At 37.9% G+C, this 19,150-nt stretch overlaps 1 protein-coding gene across 2 annotated transcripts in view; it reads left to right on the plus strand.

The window, feature by feature from the left end:
* The window catches only part of LOC136864287 (complex I assembly factor ACAD9, mitochondrial), a 226,464-nt gene extending 207,570 nt beyond the window's left edge, over window positions 1–18,894 (plus strand). For both annotated transcript variants that reach the window (XM_067141066.2, XM_067141065.2), the window contains exons 9-10: window positions 8,679–8,885; window positions 17,198–18,894. In XM_067141066.2, the coding sequence (XP_066997167.2) occupies window positions 8,679–8,885; window positions 17,198–17,371 (381 nt within the window). In that variant the 3' untranslated portion in view covers window positions 17,372–18,894. The remainder of the gene's footprint in view (window positions 1–8,678; window positions 8,886–17,197) is intronic.
* The last annotated feature ends 256 nt before the right edge of the window (window positions 18,895–19,150 follow it).

Raw genomic sequence — 19,150 nt, forward strand, 5'->3', positions numbered from 1 at the left:
ACCAGATCATTTTTTCTATTTTTCACAGTGATGTTCTTGCCCCTTTTCATACAATTTACACTATGGTATGAGACCTTCTACGTTGTTGAGGAGTAGAACAAAGTACTCACTATTTTTCTCTTCTTTCTGGCAGTATTTTAACATCAGACACTGACCTTTCTCCTTTCTTTGTTGTTAAAACCTGAAGAGCTTCCTCCCTTCTGTGTTGCATCCATTCTGTGTTCACTGCCTCAATAAAGGATAAGTAAATTTGCTTTCTTATAATCGGCTTGGAATTGTTATTCTCAGAGTACAGAGAAGATGGGCATTTAACATCTTTTTTTTTTTTTTTTTAAATATTACAATCTGCTTTTCGTCACTCTGATACGGTAACATTGGGATAGGAAAATGCTAAGAGTGGGAAAGAAGAGGCCGTGGCCTGAACCCTTCAAGACGGTATAAAAAGTTGGCCAAGTTTTACCCTACAGTGGTAATAAATTTGAGAAAATTATCACAATTTTACATGCTGTCACAAACATTGCTATAACTTCTAAACAAATTATCTGATTTTGTGTAAAATAAGTGGATATGCAGTTCATATCATACAAATGTTGTATCTATATACAAAAAGGCAGCATGCAAAGTAAAAAAATGCCTAATTACCCCTTCTTTTTGGAATAAAATTAGAATCAACAGGTGTCCATGACCACTCGAGTGAGCATTCATTTATATTACTGACATTATTTACATCATACGTAATTTCTTGCTGTGCATAATCATCATCACTAACACTTTTATTATCACTCGGATTATTCTTACCACTACTTTCACCTAATGTGCATTTGAGAGCTGCATTAGGTAAATACAGACCATGCGAGGATGCTGCCATGTTGTTTACAACAATTGACGTTGATGAAACAAATTGTTTTTACGCCAACACAATGCCGCATTATGGTGGAAGATACTCCCCTGCATAGACTGATACCCTGTGCTGCGAGCCATGCTAAAAGTTCACATTGACAACCAACAGATGGCACGCATATGTACATCCAAAACATCGTTAGCCTAGTCCGTACAGGTACACGTCAAACCGCTCCTGGCCTGCGTTTTGTAGGTCCGTACATGTACACGTCGGACCGGTTTGAACGGTTAATTAAGGTATAGCTCCAGCATTTGCCTGGTGTGGAAATGGAAAACCATGGAAAACCATCTTTTGTGGTGCCAACAGTGACTGTTGAACTCACTATCTCTTGGATGCAAGCTCACAGCTGCGCGTCCCTAACCGAACAGCCAACTCGCTCAGTAACATCATTCTTGCAATAATATTAAGTGCTACTTTCTTACAATACTTAACTATTCTGCATTCATCCAAGTAAAAGTACACCATCATGTCATTTCCTTCAGTACTTCTCATGAATTTATTGTTCTCGAAAATAAGATGTGGTTTTAATACAGCTTCCTGACAATTCCATGGAGAAGGGGGATTTCAGCTTCTGTTGCTTTACCATTTGTACTGAAAAGTACTACATGATTCTTGTGATATTTCTTGTACTTTGATCCTACCAAGAGCGAAGGTCCTTTCCTGCAACTCTTGTTGGCAATTCTAACAAATTTCTTCCTCAATAAATCCAGTAAACATTTTCTATTCTTCCTGTTCTTGCCAATAATATGTGTGTCACCATTGTACAAATATACGGACGGAGGAATAGACGTAAAGAAATTATCTACATATGAAAACCGTTATTCAGATAATTTCCCATAGAAGGTACAATTAGCATTCACATGGCTTTCTTCATTATTTTCACTGTCACTTGCATCTTTTACAATGTGGTTAGTCTTTTAGTCTGTCCTTGTGTATTTTAATGTGTTTTTCTTTTAATTACCCCCTGTGGGTGGGGGACACATGAAGAATACACCCACATTATCCCCTGCCTGTTGTAAGAGGCAACTAAAAGGGGCCCCAGGGGCTCTCAACTTGGGAGCATGGTTTAGCAACCATGGGGCCCTTAGCTGAGTCCTGGCATTGCTTCCACTTGTACCAGGCTCCTCACGTTCATCTCTCCTGTCCGACCTCCCTTGGACAACTCTTGTTCTTTTCCAACCCTGACAGTATTAGAGCTTTCAAGGCCTAGGGAGTCTTTCATTTTCACGCCCTTCGTGGCCCTTGCCTTTCTTCATCAGTTACTTAATTTTTCAAAGTGACAGATCCCTTCTTTTTTTTTTTTTCTCTCAGGCTACCCTGCTGTGGGTGGGGGACACAGACGAAGAATACGCTCACAGTATTCCCTGCCTGTCGTATGAGGCGACTCAAAGGGGCGACCAAGGGAAGATTGTATTAGAACCATGAAACTACTTGTGATTAGTACCATCACGTGGGGAATACCATGGGTCGCCTTTACTTGTGAGTAGTACCACTATGTTAGGTACACAATAAGTTTGTGATTAGTAGCAGTAGAGTGTGGTTCACTATGGGTTTCCAGTACCCGTGATTAGTACCCCTATATCAGCGACACCGTGGGTCAGCGTTGCCTGTGATTAGTACCCACAGTGTGAGGAACACCACGAGAATACCGGTGCCCGTGATTAGTACACCTAGGTGAGGAACACCATGGGTTTGTGTTGCCTGTGCAACGTACAATACTTGTGAGTAGTACCATAATGCGTGGAACACCGTGAGTCTGCGCTACTTTGGATTAGTACCGCAACATGACAAATACCATGATTCTACTTTACTAGCGATATGTACCTTTATGAGGGGCCGTTGACCTGGATTTTGGACCCCTTTAGACAAGAAGCATCCTCGATTCAGGATTGTGCTTTAGAAGCAGTCCCTTGGTCAGTAATAGTATTGTTTATGATAGTTTCTGGGTCGGATTCACTGATTGATTGTTTTAAATTCATATCCACCCATTCATTCTTCATCATCACGTTTTGAATTCTGGTCAGTGGATGAATTTTGTACTTTTAAATTTCATTGCATTTCACCTCATTTTGTACCATTAGGGGCCAATGACCTATATGTTAGGCCCCTTTAAACAACAATCATCATCATCATCACCATAATTTTTTAAAATTTGCATGAAATATATGATTTCAGTTCAAAGGCAATGCTTTATTTTGTTTTATTACATTTTAATCTATTTTTAAACCGATTTTATAAGAAAATAAGCCACTTTGAATGAGATCCACTCATTATTCTAAATTCATATTCATTTTTCATCATCAGTTTTAAAATTCTAATCAGTGGATAAATTTAAAAATTTTAACTATCTTTATATTTTGTTTCATCTTGTACTACCCAAGTATTAGGGGTCGATGACCTATACATTAGGCCCCTTTAAACAACAAACGTAGTCGTCGTCGTCATCATCATCATCATCATCATCATCATCATCATCATCTGTTACCATATCTTTTCTTTTTCAGATAGTTTATAAATTTATTAATCACAATTAGTTTTGGCAGACTGAGGAACCTAAGAGTTAAAAATTAATTGAGTCAAAACTGAAAAGAGATGACTTCAGATATAACGAATCTGATGATGGTGTAAAAGACCCTGACTACCCGCCTGAGAATGACAATGAAGCACCAAAAATCAGTCACAATTAAAAAATTTCATTATATCAGTCCGTATTGATACAAGTTAATTAGGGTAAGGTAAGGGTTATTCTGCCCGAAGGCAGGTACGAACCTCCGCAGAGGGGTTCCTGAGCCGGAGTTTATGTGCGGTAGGGTGGCCAGTTCCTTTCCGCTCCTCCATTCCCTTACCCCCCACCAACAGTGCGTGGCAACCCATCCAACTCCTGACCACGCCCAATATTGCTTAACTTCGGAGATCTCACGAGATCCGGTATTTCAACACGGCTACGGCCGTTGGCCAACTTAATTAAGTAAACTAAATTAATGTACTTAATAATCAGTCATTCAAAATATTATCGATCTTTCACTTAGACTTGTGAAATGCAGGAGCTGGATAATTCTGAAGGTATATACTTAAGTGCTTGGTGATAATCAAGAATCATTGTTTGAAACTTCTGAGCCAACTGCTTCTGCTCAGAAGAATAAGAATTGGGTTCGTTAGGACAGGCAAATTAACAAAGGAATGAGGAATAAAGGTAAATCTTATGTAACAGGAGAAAAAAAAATGTTCTTCCCCCCAAACCATGCAGAATGAAGTATTTGGAAAGATTTTGAGAGGAAGAATGCCAAAAATGTTTCGATGAATACTAGGCCATTGGTAATCATGATAATATAGTCAGATACATATCCTCATTAATAACAGTTGGTAAACTCAAAACTCATCATGTGGTTGAGAACTAAACTAAGGCAAGAGAAATGGCATGCAAATATGAAATCATAATTCATATTATCAATTAACTTATCTTCTGAGAATGCTTTCGTAGAACATTTAGAGAAAGTACGGGTTTCATCAAATGTGAAGCCAAGAAGGAGATGAAATCCTTCTCTGGAATAATTCTGGCTGATGGCAGAGGAAAATCTTCTCTCTGCAAACAAAATATCAGACGAAAATTTACAAATGGTCAAAAAAGCATATTCTCTCTTTCCCCAGCTATGGATGCTGCTATTGCTGAAATAGAACATCTAAGAAGATTCTGTCCTTCAATCTCAGTATAGCAAAGATGTATCAGTTGTGCAAGGAAACTACTAATAATCCTTTTTCACTGAAAATGTATTCCAAATGTTTCCACTAATTTGGCCTATCATTTAAAAAGCTGAAACAAAACACATGTCATAAATGTGATATGCTCAAAATGAGGGGCAATGCTTCAGTAGGAGAAGCCAAAAGCATAACAATCCAGGAATGAGATGCTCAGCATGAGGCCACCAAAAAGTCATACGAAGCCAAGAGTTGTGATCAGGACATTGCTAAGAATGATGGCATAGAACCTGTTTTTGCCTTTGATTTGCAGCAATATCTGCAAATGCCTTATCTTACAGCATCTGTTTAATTTTACAAAAGACCATTATGGACATTCAGTTTAACAATACACAACTTGGTCTCAGATGAAGTTACCTCTTTTATGTTGGATGAGACCACATCAAATGGCTTCCTGTCTCTATCAGTTCATTTTACAAATCCCTGATAATGTGGAAGAAATCACATTTCATTCTGACAGTTATGAAGGACAGAACAGAACCGGTATTGAAGCTGCTATGTTTTTCTTTCTTGTTCATAAAAGCTCCAACATTCATGAAATTCACCACAAATTTTTGGTCAGTGGACGCACAAATATGGAGTGCAATCATAGGGGGAAAAAATTAAGAGAACAGGGAAGAAAATCAATCATCCAAATGATTGGTATCAACTCGTGAGATCATGTAAACATAGAAGTACTTTCAAAGTGTTTTTAATGGAAAGTCAAAATATTTTAGAATTCAGGTCCTTCACCAAAGCAGGTGGACCATTCCTAATGCCGCGCGTAGTGTCTCAGACGGTTGAGGCGCTGGCCTTCTGACCCCAACTTGGCAGGTTCAGTCCTGGCTCAGTATGGTGGTATTTGAAGGTACTGAAATACGTCAACCTCGTGTCAATAGATTTACTGGCACGTAAAATAACTACAGCGCGACTAAATTCCGGCACCTCAGTGTCTCCGAAAACCGTAAAAGTAGTTAGTGGGACGTAAAGAAAAGAACATTATTATTACCATTCCTAATGGAGGAAGTTGATCCAGAAGATAACAGATTTCTGTGGTTAACCACACAATGGCTGAAATACACTCATGAGACAGCAAAACTGTTCTTCAAGAATTCCCTTAACGTGGAAGAACCAGGCTGAGAACTATCTATTCAGAGACGTGGAAGAAACAGCTTACCCACATTGCTGCCAAAGGTTCATGAGGGTCCTGTTCCTTTCATTGCTGAAACAAAAGGAGGACATCTTAGATCTCCTACTGTTGATCGACAGTGTCTTTCATGAGTATTATAAAAACTTATAACAGTCTTGATTTGGAGGAACTCTATGCCGATGCACAAAATTCAGAGGGATTTTAAAAGGAAAAAAACAAAAAACAAAACTGTTGCACAATTATAATGTCAGTAAAATTTAGCAGAAAAGTGAAATTAGAATGTGAAAAGTGCCCAACTAGATCACATCAAATTTTTAAATGTGTAAGTTAGAGTAATAATCAAATTGGTGACAGTGTAGTTGTGTACAAATTTGCTCAAGTAGATCAGCGCTGAACCAGAAAAACCAGATTAATCAGTTCAGCCTAGAAACTATAGGAAATAGATAATTCCAAAGAAGCTCTTTTGAAAGAGAGAGAATAAAAATATATGTTGTCCAAAATCTGTTTATATTGATTAATTTCACAATTTTGGACAGGTACCCTAAGTTTTGTTTCCTTCCCCTGATTAATTTACTTTTGACCTCTTACCTTATTTTCCATGCCCTTTCCAGATCTATCCCTTTCAGTTCATGTATTTAAAGCAATAGAATGGCTTAAATACATTACTTGTTGCCATTGTCTTTACTGCCTCAGCAGGTTTACATCGTGCCGCCCAGCTGTGGTCTGGCAGTGACGCCACATACCACTGCTGCGCTGTTTCCAGTGGTTTTATGGGAATGAAGCAACATGCTCTGTACTAGCTTTGGTAGAAGACTGCATGGGAGAGTGCCACTGTGATAGCCTCATAAAGTTTAAAGTAGTGTTGGTCGTACGATTGTTACCGCATATAGGAAAACTTGGGAGAGAACAACATGGAGAGCCCTCACAGAAAATATCAAGGAAGATCACGATATTCAATGATAAGTAACTGACTGAGAGAGACTAAATGCACAGGAAGAGCTGCTGCCAAACCAACCAAAATATGACGCTTTTACCAAAAATGCTTAAAATATGGTCTAATGTCAAAATAAGACAAGTATATTTATGTATATGACAAGTAGAAACCCTTTAATTGGTATGAAAATCATCGGATTTGCATTAAAAACATGTTAGGCATGCAAATAAAGGCAGGAAACAAATATGACTTTTCATAAATAGCAGAGTCCTTGTATTACAATAAAACATGCCAAGAATGTTTAATAACTGACCTGAAAAAGTTTTAAAGTAATGAGTGCATTGTTCTTCATTCCCTCTTGTTCATTGGTTAATGACCTGAGATTTGGCTGGCTATATTGCGAGGTTTGTTGGGCTTTAGTCTCCTGTGCTCTGGGTGGTTGTATCAAATCTTAGACCAGTCAGTCAGTTTACAATTTGTTATATGCAATGAACCACAGTCACTCTTCAATGCTACTGTAAATCACTAACAGTCGAGGGGCTGTTAACACGTTGAGTGCCGAGCCGATTGTAGCACACTATTCCACTGGTGCCAGGCTTGTTTTTGAATTGCATTCCGCTGGTGCCAAAGCAATTGTACGCGTTGTAGTCTGTTTATATAATCTTGGGATATATTTATATGATGTACTAAGTAAATTTTATCTCACCATACCATGGTCATGTGTGACGCCATATGGTGTCACATCAATTTTTAGGAAAGATAAAATATAGCGTGACGCCATATGGTGTCACAGAATTTTTTGACATGGAATGTGCAATACGAATTTCAAATATGAGATATTTATTTGCTAATTCAGATTAACGCAATATTTATGAAAACCTAGTAAAATGCAAAACAAGTACTTATATTACATTACATATTGTTGATAACAGTTTTCTGATAACTCTAAACATTGAAAATATGCATCTTGGCACGCCTGAGTTCTTGTTACTCGTAATTTTTCAAACCTTATTGGCATCGTTGTTCAAACATCGTCCTTTGTACACTTGTTTCATGTGCTGTTTTCATATTTACGTTTTGCACATCTGATCGGGAAGTTAAGGGGAACGCGCTAACCTTACGCTACCTGGCTGCTGGCGCAGCTCGACGCAGCCCGGTTGGTTCACGTCCGCTGCTTCGCTCCTTCCTACCTCTCCGCCACACCCCGATACTCCCGCGGCACTTCTAATTTTATGACTATTTATTTGTTCAATTTTGGAGTTTAAACTTGCGCTGGGTACATGCAGTTTTCACCTTAGCATTCTACTGTCTCCCACGAATATTCCTACCAAATTTCAACCGAATCCGAGTGTAACACATGTATGTGTTCCCTCGTAAGTTTATTACCAATATCTTCCATTTTTTTATATTTTTGCACAACTATATAAACTGAGTGATAATACGTATGTAAACGAGGAATAAACAATGCCTGGCGCGCTTTCACCTGTGACAACGACCACAGGCCACTCAGTGGCTTCGGAAGAATACTGTGGCGCCATATGGTGGCATACAGTAAAAATACATAGCTGGAATAGACCCTGAAGTTCGCCCTTCACGTAGTACCAATTTTACGCGCATAGATGTCACAGCTGATTATCTACGGCGCATCGCCTGAAACTCAACTGTGCCGCCATATGGCGTCACGCCATCTCATATTTGAAGACCACCATGACGCCGTATGGCGGCACGTGGCACCCAACGTGTTAAACATGTTTTATTAGAGATATGAATCAGACTAAGTTTCTGAATCTCTATAATTATTAGATATGTTTCAGTTATTGTTCTAAGAATTTTTAGGAATTAAAAAATTACAATGTTATTAAGTGTTCATATTTTGTTACCCTCTTTCAGCCCTAATAGATACAATAATTGAAGTACAGTTAATTGGATCCTCACTATATGGCTGTATAAATTTCCAGGTTGAGGGAGAGCATCTGGAGTACTCAGTGCAACGCTTGAAGTATGCCACCGAGATTCTTTTGACAAGATATGGTCAGGAGGTTACCAATTCTGAGATGGAGCTTTGCAAGCTTGCAGATGTAGCTATCAACATTTTTGCTATGGCTGCAGTAATAGCCAGAGCATCACATTCTTCCTCTGTAGGACTCCAGAATTTTGAGATTGAGGTAAGTGCTGAAGTTTGTTCCAGCATTTTTTTTTTTTTTTTTATACTGCGATGTGTGATATAAAGATATAAATGTTCGAATGATTATACATTGCTTACTAGTCCTTCCTCCTTACACACAGATGCAGTGCATAATATTGTAATTTTTCCTAACTGCTAGAGTATTTGTGAAGTTCTCATTCAGGTACATTTTGCGATTGTTACCCCAGAACCAAAATTGGCCAGACTTCTGGAATCAGTGTGAAGAAAACAAAAGTAATCTTTCGGACGTTTTTTTGTGAAATCAGACGTGCATTTATTTTGTGACTCACAGTCACTTATTATTTATAGAAAGTTATATTCATTTTGTGTTGTCAACAGCAGAGGTGCCAACTATTATGGATTATCCATAATTATTACCAATTTCATTTCATGATTACGGTATCACATTTAAAGGGGAAATTATTATGGAAAAGCATCGTTATTACTGTGAAAGAAAAAAGGAAAGAGGAAAAGAATGTTCAGTCCCTTTGAGCATTACTGCTCAGTATTGCTCAACCCTCCTCGTTTCAATGCTTATGAGTTGACAACTACACGTTATTCAATCGTCTCTTCCTTTTGTTACCTGTGAGCGAGCATTGTGGAATTCATTGTGAATGAAGAGCTCAACTCTATGCTTATCTTTTGTATATTCAAAATGAGATCAAAATTAGATGTTGGCTTTTCAGGCGTTTGCTCTATTAACCAGCATTTCGTCTTAGGTCTGACACTAGACTCGTCAGAGTGGGATGTGTCAGACCCTACCCACTGATGCTGGGGTGTATGCAGGTGAACTTATCAGAAGCCTCTTATGTGGCACAGTCTGATAACTGCATACGGGAGATAAAACTCCACAATGGAATTAATGCCCGCCTAGCAATTCCAAATGGTAATTCTAAATTCCCATGGAGGGAATTAGATATTTTACCACCAATAGAGCATATAAAAAATGAGATCAAAATTAGATGTTGGCTTTTCAGGCGTTTGCTCTATTAACCAGCATTTCGTCTTAGGTCTGACACTAGACTCGTCAGAGTGGGATGTGTCAGACCCTACCCAATGATTTGGAATTGCTAGGCGGGCATTAATTCCATTGTGGAGTTTTATCTCCCGTATGCAGTTATCAGACTGTGCCACATAAGAGGCTTCTGATAAGTTCACCTGCATACACCCCAGCATCAGTGGGTAGGGTCTGACACATCCCACTCTGACGAGTCTAGTGTCAGACCTAAGACGAAATGCTGGTTAATAGAGCAAACGCCTGAAAAGCCAACATCTAATTTTGATCTCATTTTTTATATGCTCTATTGGTGGTAAAATATCTAATTCCCTCCATGGGAATTTAGAATTACCATTTTGTATATTCTTCGCTCTTCTCCACTCTCTCTCCTTCAGTTCATTAATTGTGTCTATCATTTATGCAGGTTAACTTCATGGGCACCGCTTTGAATTGCGAATGTCTACCAGCTACAAATTAAGAACATGCCCGTTATTTAACCATATCTTCATGTGCCGTTCCTTGATTCAACCACGTGCAATGTCCAACTGAGGAACTTTTCAGCATTTTCATGATATTTTAACAACAAGCACTACTGGAACACTTTAACACGATGAAACGCATCTAAGAATTTTAGAGCCTGATTTAAATTTCGTCATATTTTACATGTTGTACACGTAGTTCATCCCAGATGTTTTTAACACTTTTTAATGTCAGTTGTATTTGTACATTTGTTTTAGTTATTGGATGTGTTTGTACAGTTTTGCATTAAGGCTGTTGATGGCCAGCCAAGGCCGAAACTAGTTCCTAGATTAAAAATGTAATTTAAATATTGTATAATATAGTATTGAAAAGGTGGACCATTACGACATAAGTTTAATTATTATTGTAATCACAATTCAATACGGATCAAAACCAGGAAGTTCATATCGTACTGCTGGATTATATAATGGAGGTATGTACTTATGACTTTTATTTTTTAACCATCTTCATGAACCGGAATCCTGCACACAGTGGAAAAAATTTCTGGTCCCATGGATTTCCGCTGTGCTAGCATTAGTTCTCCATTTTTGAATACATTTTATGACTTCATTGGGACTTGTAGGCAACACGAAGTTCTCAATACTGGTGGTGATTCCATCCAGTGCTGAGCCAGCAGTAGGGTTAGCTGATGAAAGATCTTTAGTTAACTTTTCACCCCATCATTTTCATTTCCCTTAGTCCAGCTCCTGCCAGGTCGGGGTGTTGATGGCACTTCTCCACCGTTGCCTCTCCTTCCACCGCTCCTCTTCAACTACACTTATGAAATATTTATTGAAATGGTTATTGAACAGTTTGAGTGATGTATGCTCTCCAGTGTCTGTTTTGAGAGTTATGTTTTCATTAGATCTTTGATGAGATTTGTTAGTTATTAGAGAAGTTAGGTTTCCATGTAGTTTGAGGTCTATTGTTTGATTCTAAGAATATATGCTGTGATTTCATTACAACATTGCTTGTACTCATTAATTACATACTGATTATTATTATTATTATTATTTTTTAAAATAGCAAACAGAACTGATTTTCAATGACATAGGTCTTTTGTGATTCAGGGTTGTTGATAGTGAAGGTTGTTCAGGAACAAACTGACTCTTTTGAACGACTCATTACAGAGAGTGAGCTCTGAGCTAGCTCTCACATTGAGACCTTATCGTTCAAATACTAGTCGGCTCTTTTATGAACGAATGGACTGTCATGTGAATTGTGGCTCCAAGAAGAGCTAACTCATAATAATTGATTTTTGTTCATTTATAGCCAATGGCATGCTTTCAGATAATCACATGACATAGAGACGATGCTTTTTATTAACTACACAGTTCAGGCTCTTCTCACTTCACACATTCTCTTTGTGCTCAGTTTTCCATTATTCTTGATTGCAGTGGTTATGGTCTGGTATGCCGTGAATATTTTTGGTGCCATAAAATGAAATAAATGAAATAAAGTAACATGTTATTGAGCATTAATTGTCATTTCACTTCCTGTATTTACTATAATCTATGAAGGATGTAGTGTAGATCCAGTAGTTTAAGGGGAAATAAATGACACCAAGTTGAGTTAACATTCTAATTACCTTAATTAAGGTCATGGCCGCTTCCTTCCAATTCTTAGGCCTTTCTTATCCCATCGTCGTCGTAAGACATATCTGTGTCGGTGCGACGTAAAGCAAAAAAAAAAAAAAACAACCCACATACGATCATTTAAAAAAAAATTACAATATTTTAATAACAACACTCAATCTTGTCTAATTTATTCTTAAATATCCAGCTGTTGTTTATAATTAATTGACATTGATTTTATCAAGTTCAGATACAGAACATTTGGGACTTATATACCCAAAGAAGATTACACTCTTTACTCAAGAGTGTTGCTATCCCAATGATCTGCAAGTTATTATGAAGAATATCCATTTCAGCTTTGGACTTTTTTAGAATCTAAAAAGAGCATCACTAACAATAAAATAATTTAATTTTCACGAGTATAGACTCCATCTATTCTCGATACTCATAATGTGTAATGTGGCATTTTTTAATATCATAATTGTAGCATGTTAACTTTAAGATGTTTTTAATGTGCAATGTAATTTTCATTGTAATCCATGTATGAATAGATAATGTTTCAGATATTTGACCTTAACAGAGCGAAACAAATAGTTGTTGAATCCAAAAAGAAGTCATGGGAAGATTTTGGTAATAACCTGGAAAGGCTAGGTCAAGCAGCAGGGAAACCTTTCTGGACAGTAATAAAGAATCTTAGGAAGGGAGCGAAAAAGGAAATGAACAGTGTTTTGAGTAATTCAGGTGAACTCATAACAGATCCCAGGGAATCACTGGAGAGGTGGAGGGAATATTTTGAACATCTTCTCAATGTAAAAGGGAATCATCATGGTGGTGTTGCAAACAGTCAAGCTCATGGGGAGGAGGAAAATGATGTTGGTGAAATTATGCTTGAGGAAGTGGAAAGGATAGTAAATAAACTCCATTGTCATAAGGCAGCAGGAATAGATGAAATTAGACCTGAAATGGTGAAGTATAGTGGGAAGGCAGGGATGAAATGGCTTCATAGAGTAGTCAAATTAGCGTGGAGTGTTGGTAAGGTACCTTCAGATTGGACAAAAGCAGTAATTGCACCTATCTATAAGCAAGGGAACAGGAAGGATTGCAACAACTATCGAGGTATCTCATTGATTAGTATACCAGGCAAAGTATTCACAGGCATCTTGGAAGGGAGGGTGCGTTCAGTCGTTGAGAGGAAGTTGGATGAAAACCAGTGTGGTTTCAGACCACAGAGAGGCTGTCAGGATCAGATTTTCAGTATGCGCCAGGTAATTGAAAAATGCTACGAGAGGAATAGGCAGTTGTGTTTATGTTTCGTAGATCTAGAGAAAGCATATGACAGGGTACCGAGGGAAAAGATGTTCGCCATACTGGAGGACTATGGAATTAAAGGTAGATTATTAAAATCAATCAAAGGCATTTATGTTGACAATTGGGCTTCAATGAGAATTGATGGTAGAATGAGTTCTTGGTTCAGGGTACTTACAGGAGTTAGACAAGGCTGTAATCTTTCACCTTTGCTGTTTGTAGTTTACATGGATCATATGCTGAAAGGTATAAAATGGCAGGGAGGGATTCAGTTAGGTGGAAATGTAGTAAGCAGCCTGGCCTATGCTGACGACTTGGTCTTAATGGCAGACTGTGCCGAAAGCCTGCAGTCTAACATCTTGGAACTTGAAAATAGGTGCAATGAGTATGGTATGAAAATTAGCCTCTCGAAGACTAAATTGATGTCAGTAGGTAAGAAATCCAATAGAATTGAATGTCAGATTGGTGATACAAAGCTAGAACAGGTCGATAATTTCAAGTATTTAGGTTGTGTGTTTTCCCAGGATGGTAATATAGTAAGTGAGATTGAATCAAGGTGTAGTAAAGCTAATGCAGTGAGCTCGCAGTTGCGATCAGCAGTATTCTGTAAGAAGGAAGTCAGCTCCCAGACGAAACTATCTTTACATCGGTCTGTTTTCAGACCAACTTTGCTTTATGGGAGCGAAAGCTGGGTGGACTCAGGATATCTTATTCATAAGTTAGAAGTAACAGACATGAAAGTAGCAAGAATGATTGCTGGTACAAACAGGTGGGAACAATGGCAGGAGGGAACTCGGAATGAGGAGATAAAGGCTAATTTAGGAATGAACTCGATGGATGAAGCTGTACGCATAAACCGGCTTCGGTGGTGGGGTCATGTGAGGCGAATGGAGGAGGATAGGTTACCTAGGAGAATAATGGACTCTGTTATGGAGGGTAAGAGAAGTAGAGGGAGACCAAGACGACGATGGTTAGACTCAGTTTCTAACGATTTAAAGATAAGAGGTATAGAACTAAATGAGGCCACAACACTAGTTGGAAATCGAGGATTGTGGCGACGTTTAGTAAATTCTCAGAGGCTTGCAGACTGAACGCTGAAAGGCATAACAGTCTATAATGATAATGTATGTATGTATGTATGTTACCTACAGGCTGACGATGCCCTTAACAAGGGGCGAAACATGTCCCTAAGAAGTGTACATAGTATTATGTAGATTTCATCCACGTAGCACGTGGCTTGTATTGAATAGGTGGTGATAATAGAATAAATTATTTTTGTGATAATTTACATATCACTTAGTCGAACAGCTCGTCTCCTTTCTCCCAAGTCTTCCCAGCGCAAATTTTACAACATTTTTGTAACGCTACTCTTTTGTCGGAAATCACCCAGAACAAATCGAGCTGGTTTTCTTGGGACTTTTTCCAGTTCCTGAATCAAGTAATCCTGGTGAGGGTCCCATACACTGTAACCATACTCTAGTTGGGGTCTTACAAGAGACATATGCTCTCTCCTTTACATCCTTACTACAACCCCTAAATACCCTCATAATCATGTGCAGAGATCTGTACCCTTTATTTACAATCCCATTTATGTGATTACCTCAATGAGGATCTTTCCTTATTTAGACACCTAGATACTTACAATGATCCCCAAAAGGAACTTTCACCCTATCAATGCAGTAATTAAAACTGAGAGGACTTTTCTTATTAGTGAAACTCACGACTTGACTTTTAACCCCGTTTATCATTATACCATTGCCTACTGTCCATCTCACAACCTTATTGAGGTCATTTTCCTGTTTCTCGCAATCTTGTAACTCATTTATTACTCTATGCAGAATAACATCATCCGCAAAGAGCTTTATCTCTGATTCCATTTCTTTACTCGTATCATTTATGTATATAAGAAAACATAAAGGTCCAATAATACTGCCTTGAGGAATTCCCCTCTTAATTATTACAGATTCAGATAAAGTTTCACCTGCTCCAATTCTTTGAGATCTATTTTCTAGAAATATAGCCACCCCGTCAGTCACTCTTTTGTCTAGTCCAATTTCACTCATTTTTGTCAGTAGTCTCCCATGACCTACCCTATCAAATTCCTTAGATAGGTCAATCACTATGCATTCCATTTGACCTCCTGAATCCAAGATATCTGCTATATCTTGCTGGAATCCTACAAGTTGAGCTTCAGTGGAATAACCTTTCCTAAACCCGAACTGCATTCTATCAAACCAGTTATTAATTTCACAAACATCTCTAATGTAATCGGAAAGAATGCGTTTCCAAAGCTTACATGCAATGCATGTCAAACTGACTGGTCTGTAATTTTCAGCTTTATGTCTATCACCCTTTCCTTTATATACAGGGGCTACTGTAGCAACTCTCCATTCATTTGGTATCGCTCCTTCGTGCAAACAATAATCAAATAAGTACTTCAGATATAGTACTATATCCCAACCCATTGTCTTTAGTATATCCCCTGAAATCTTATCAATTCTAGCTGCTTTTCTAGTTTTCAACTTTTGTGTCTTATTGTAAATGTCGTCATTATCATAGCTAAATTTTAATATTTCTTTAGTATTAGTCACCTCCTCTATCTGGACATTATCCTTGGAACCAACAATACTGCTGACTGAATACTTCTGTCTTTTGAAGATCCTTATATACGCACTCCCCTTGTTCATGAATTATTCCTGGAATGTCTTTCTTGGAACCTGTTTCTGCCTTAAAATACCTATCCATACCATTCCATTTTTCATTAAAATTTGTATGACTGCCAATTATTCCAAGTTTTCTGCAAATGCGCCAACGGCCGTAGCCATGTTGAAACACTGGATCCCGTGAGATCTCCGAAGTTAAGGAGAAAGGAACTGGCCACCCTACCGCACGTAAACTCCGGCTCAGGAACACCTCTGCAGAGGTTCGGACCTGCCTTTGGGCAGTATAACCCTTACCTATCTGCAAATGCGAGGTGAAGTAAAGATCGCCGGGCTGAGTGGCTCAGACGGTTAAGGCGCTGGCCTTCTGACCCCAACTTGGCAGGTTCGATCCGGGCTCCGTCCGGTGGTATTTGAAGGTGCTCAAATACGTCAGGCTCGTGTCGGTAGATTTACTGGCACGTAAAAGAACTCCTGCGGGACTAAATTCCAGCACCTCGGCGTCTCCGAAAACCGTAAAAGAGTAGTTAGTGGGACGTAAAAGAAATAACATTATTATTGAAGTAAAGATCTGTTTAAGTTTGTCGTTCCTAGACATATTTTCAGAGGTCAGTAACTCCAGGTTACCTGGAATATGGCTTCTGTACCTACTTGTGATCGGTGCGATGGAATGGATTGTTTATTTCTGGAAAGACCAAATAGAAATTAATACATTTTCCAGCTTTTGGTGTTCTGTGTGGTAGCGTGAAGAAGGTGGTATTAATATGATAACTCGCAGTCTTTGATGTGGCTAGTAAGCTGTAACATTTTGAAATTCTAGTTTGAATCCAAATATAGGGTGTGCTTCTTCCTGCTTTCTTTCCCCCCCCCCTCCACTCTTTCTCTGTGGGAAATGCTAGGATAGTATCGTATTTAAAGTTCCGGAGACCAAGTAACTACATTTACACAGCCACATTAACACAGGTTCGGACTCATGTACTCAGGTTTGATGAACCAAAGGTGAACTATGACCCTTAAGTGAATTATCAACAATCTTCAGTTTCTTTAACCATTGAGTGAGAAATTTCTCTGCCTAGTGATCAGATCGACAGTCCATGATTCTTCCTTTCCCTCATGATGTAATTTTGTAAAATGTGTTTACTGAAGTATTTCAAACATTTTCAGTGAGGAATATTCTGCTAAGCTATGGGCAGTGAATATTATACATGAAAAAAATTAGTATTTTGTTTAATTTCAGATGGTGATGGCCAAGATGTTCTGTTCAAGTGCACTACAAGAAGTCAGATCAAAGGTTCAAGATATTATTGATGGTCCAGTGTTGACAAATATCTTTAATTACCAAAAGATTGCTAAAAAAGTATTTAAATCAAAAGGTTATTTTCCCCAGCACCCACTTACACGGAACTTCTAAATAGTTTATTTGTTAGTACCATGACTACTTGTCTGAAGCAACCAATGTGTGATATAACATTTTGTACTGCAAATGTGGTATTTGGATCACCTCATTGGTTGTATGGCTGGATATTACTATTAACAATCCATGTGTATTACTTGTCTGATGAATCTGATAGTGATCAGGCACACTGATGTTTATTGAAATGTGTTGTGCTGGAACAGGAGCAGCTTGCAAAACAAGGCGGCAAGCCTGTACACTCTCTTCAAAGCACTGTTAATGATTATAGTTAGCAGACGTGGAATAAGAATACAGGTCGCTTGCTAATATACTACTGATACGAATATTATAATCTGTTTAAATACTGTTTTCAGTTTAATTCATTCATACACTTTAATAAGCTCATGCCCTTTATTAGTTTCCAAAATGTGTGTCTTTTTCTTGAAAATGGCATGTTTTCTTTAATAGGACTAAGGAGTTTGTGTAAAGTAGGATTTTTTTTCGTACTTCATAACAGTCCAAGAAAGTTCGCCATACATAATTTTTTACAAAATATTCCAGTTCTGTCTCTTTGCCCATTGTCAACGTTTGCCTAGATCTAGGATTTGACTTCCATCCGTATCCACTTTTTCATTCTGATTAGCAATGTTACTCACTGTCTTCTCACTTCTACCTACAGCCGTAGCAGTCCTTTCTAAACCTTTCTATACTGGAATACTGAGACCTTTCCTTTTGTCTTCTTTACTGAATTTCAGAACTTAGTACAAGATCTTTCTGCTCTGAGAACGGATTGCTTCGCATGATTACTTTGGAGGTGTTTTCATGCTATAAAGAACTACAGTTCCAGTAACCAACACAGAAGTATACAAAAAAAAAAAAAAAAAAAAAATTGATCTCTGATGACAGTCCACAATGACAGTACTATTTCTGAGACAATTTACTAATGTTACTGTACTGCTTACATTGAGGTAACTGACTGCATTACTCTGTTTACAGCAAGTATATCCACTTGCCTGCCACTGGTAAAGACTCTTCAGATGCCTAATAACTTCCGTATCATGCATTGTATTGATAATGGAGATGTTCTTGTTTTGCTTGTTGATTTTTAGATTACATGTGGAGTATCTGAAGATATAAATTCTATGGTCTTCTTTGCATAACAATATTTGATCTTTGTATTAGTTTTCAAATTACAATCATATCTTAAATATGTTTTTGGTATGCTTGTAATCTAATATGGGCCGATGACCTTTGATGTTAGGCCCCTTAAAACAGCAAGCAAGCAGTAATCTAATACACATATGGTAATAATTTATGAGTGCCTGTTAAGTTTTAATTAGGCTTACCTATGTTTTATATTTATCTGTATGACAGTTATTATATCAGATGATATGTGTCGAACATGTGAACTGTGGTTTGGTAGAAAATATGTAATTTACTTGTGCACTAATTTAATGAATCTGCAGGTTTTCATATGTAGTACATTTCCATTGTATGCTAGAAAAGGTGATAATAAGAAAATGTAAATATGTGATCGTAAAGCCGTTTATTCACTGGATTGAGGATTTTCTAATGTGTACATTCATTTCATAAAAGAAGTAACTGTATTTTTATCAACCCTCTGAATCTTTCAATAATTAATATTCATAATTCTGTCTGCCATTTTGTACCAGTATCCTATGAAAAGCAAAACCTATAAAATCTAGCAAGGACTGTTTTGATAAAGGGTGTCAGCAAGAACCTCAAGGATCTCCAGGTCCATTAAAGATATCAAGATTCTGTTTTCACATTCTTAGT

This window comes from Anabrus simplex, chromosome 2 (assembly GCF_040414725.1).
Source record: "Anabrus simplex isolate iqAnaSimp1 chromosome 2, ASM4041472v1, whole genome shotgun sequence".
Classification (NCBI taxonomy): Eukaryota; Metazoa; Arthropoda; class Insecta; order Orthoptera; family Tettigoniidae; genus Anabrus; species Anabrus simplex.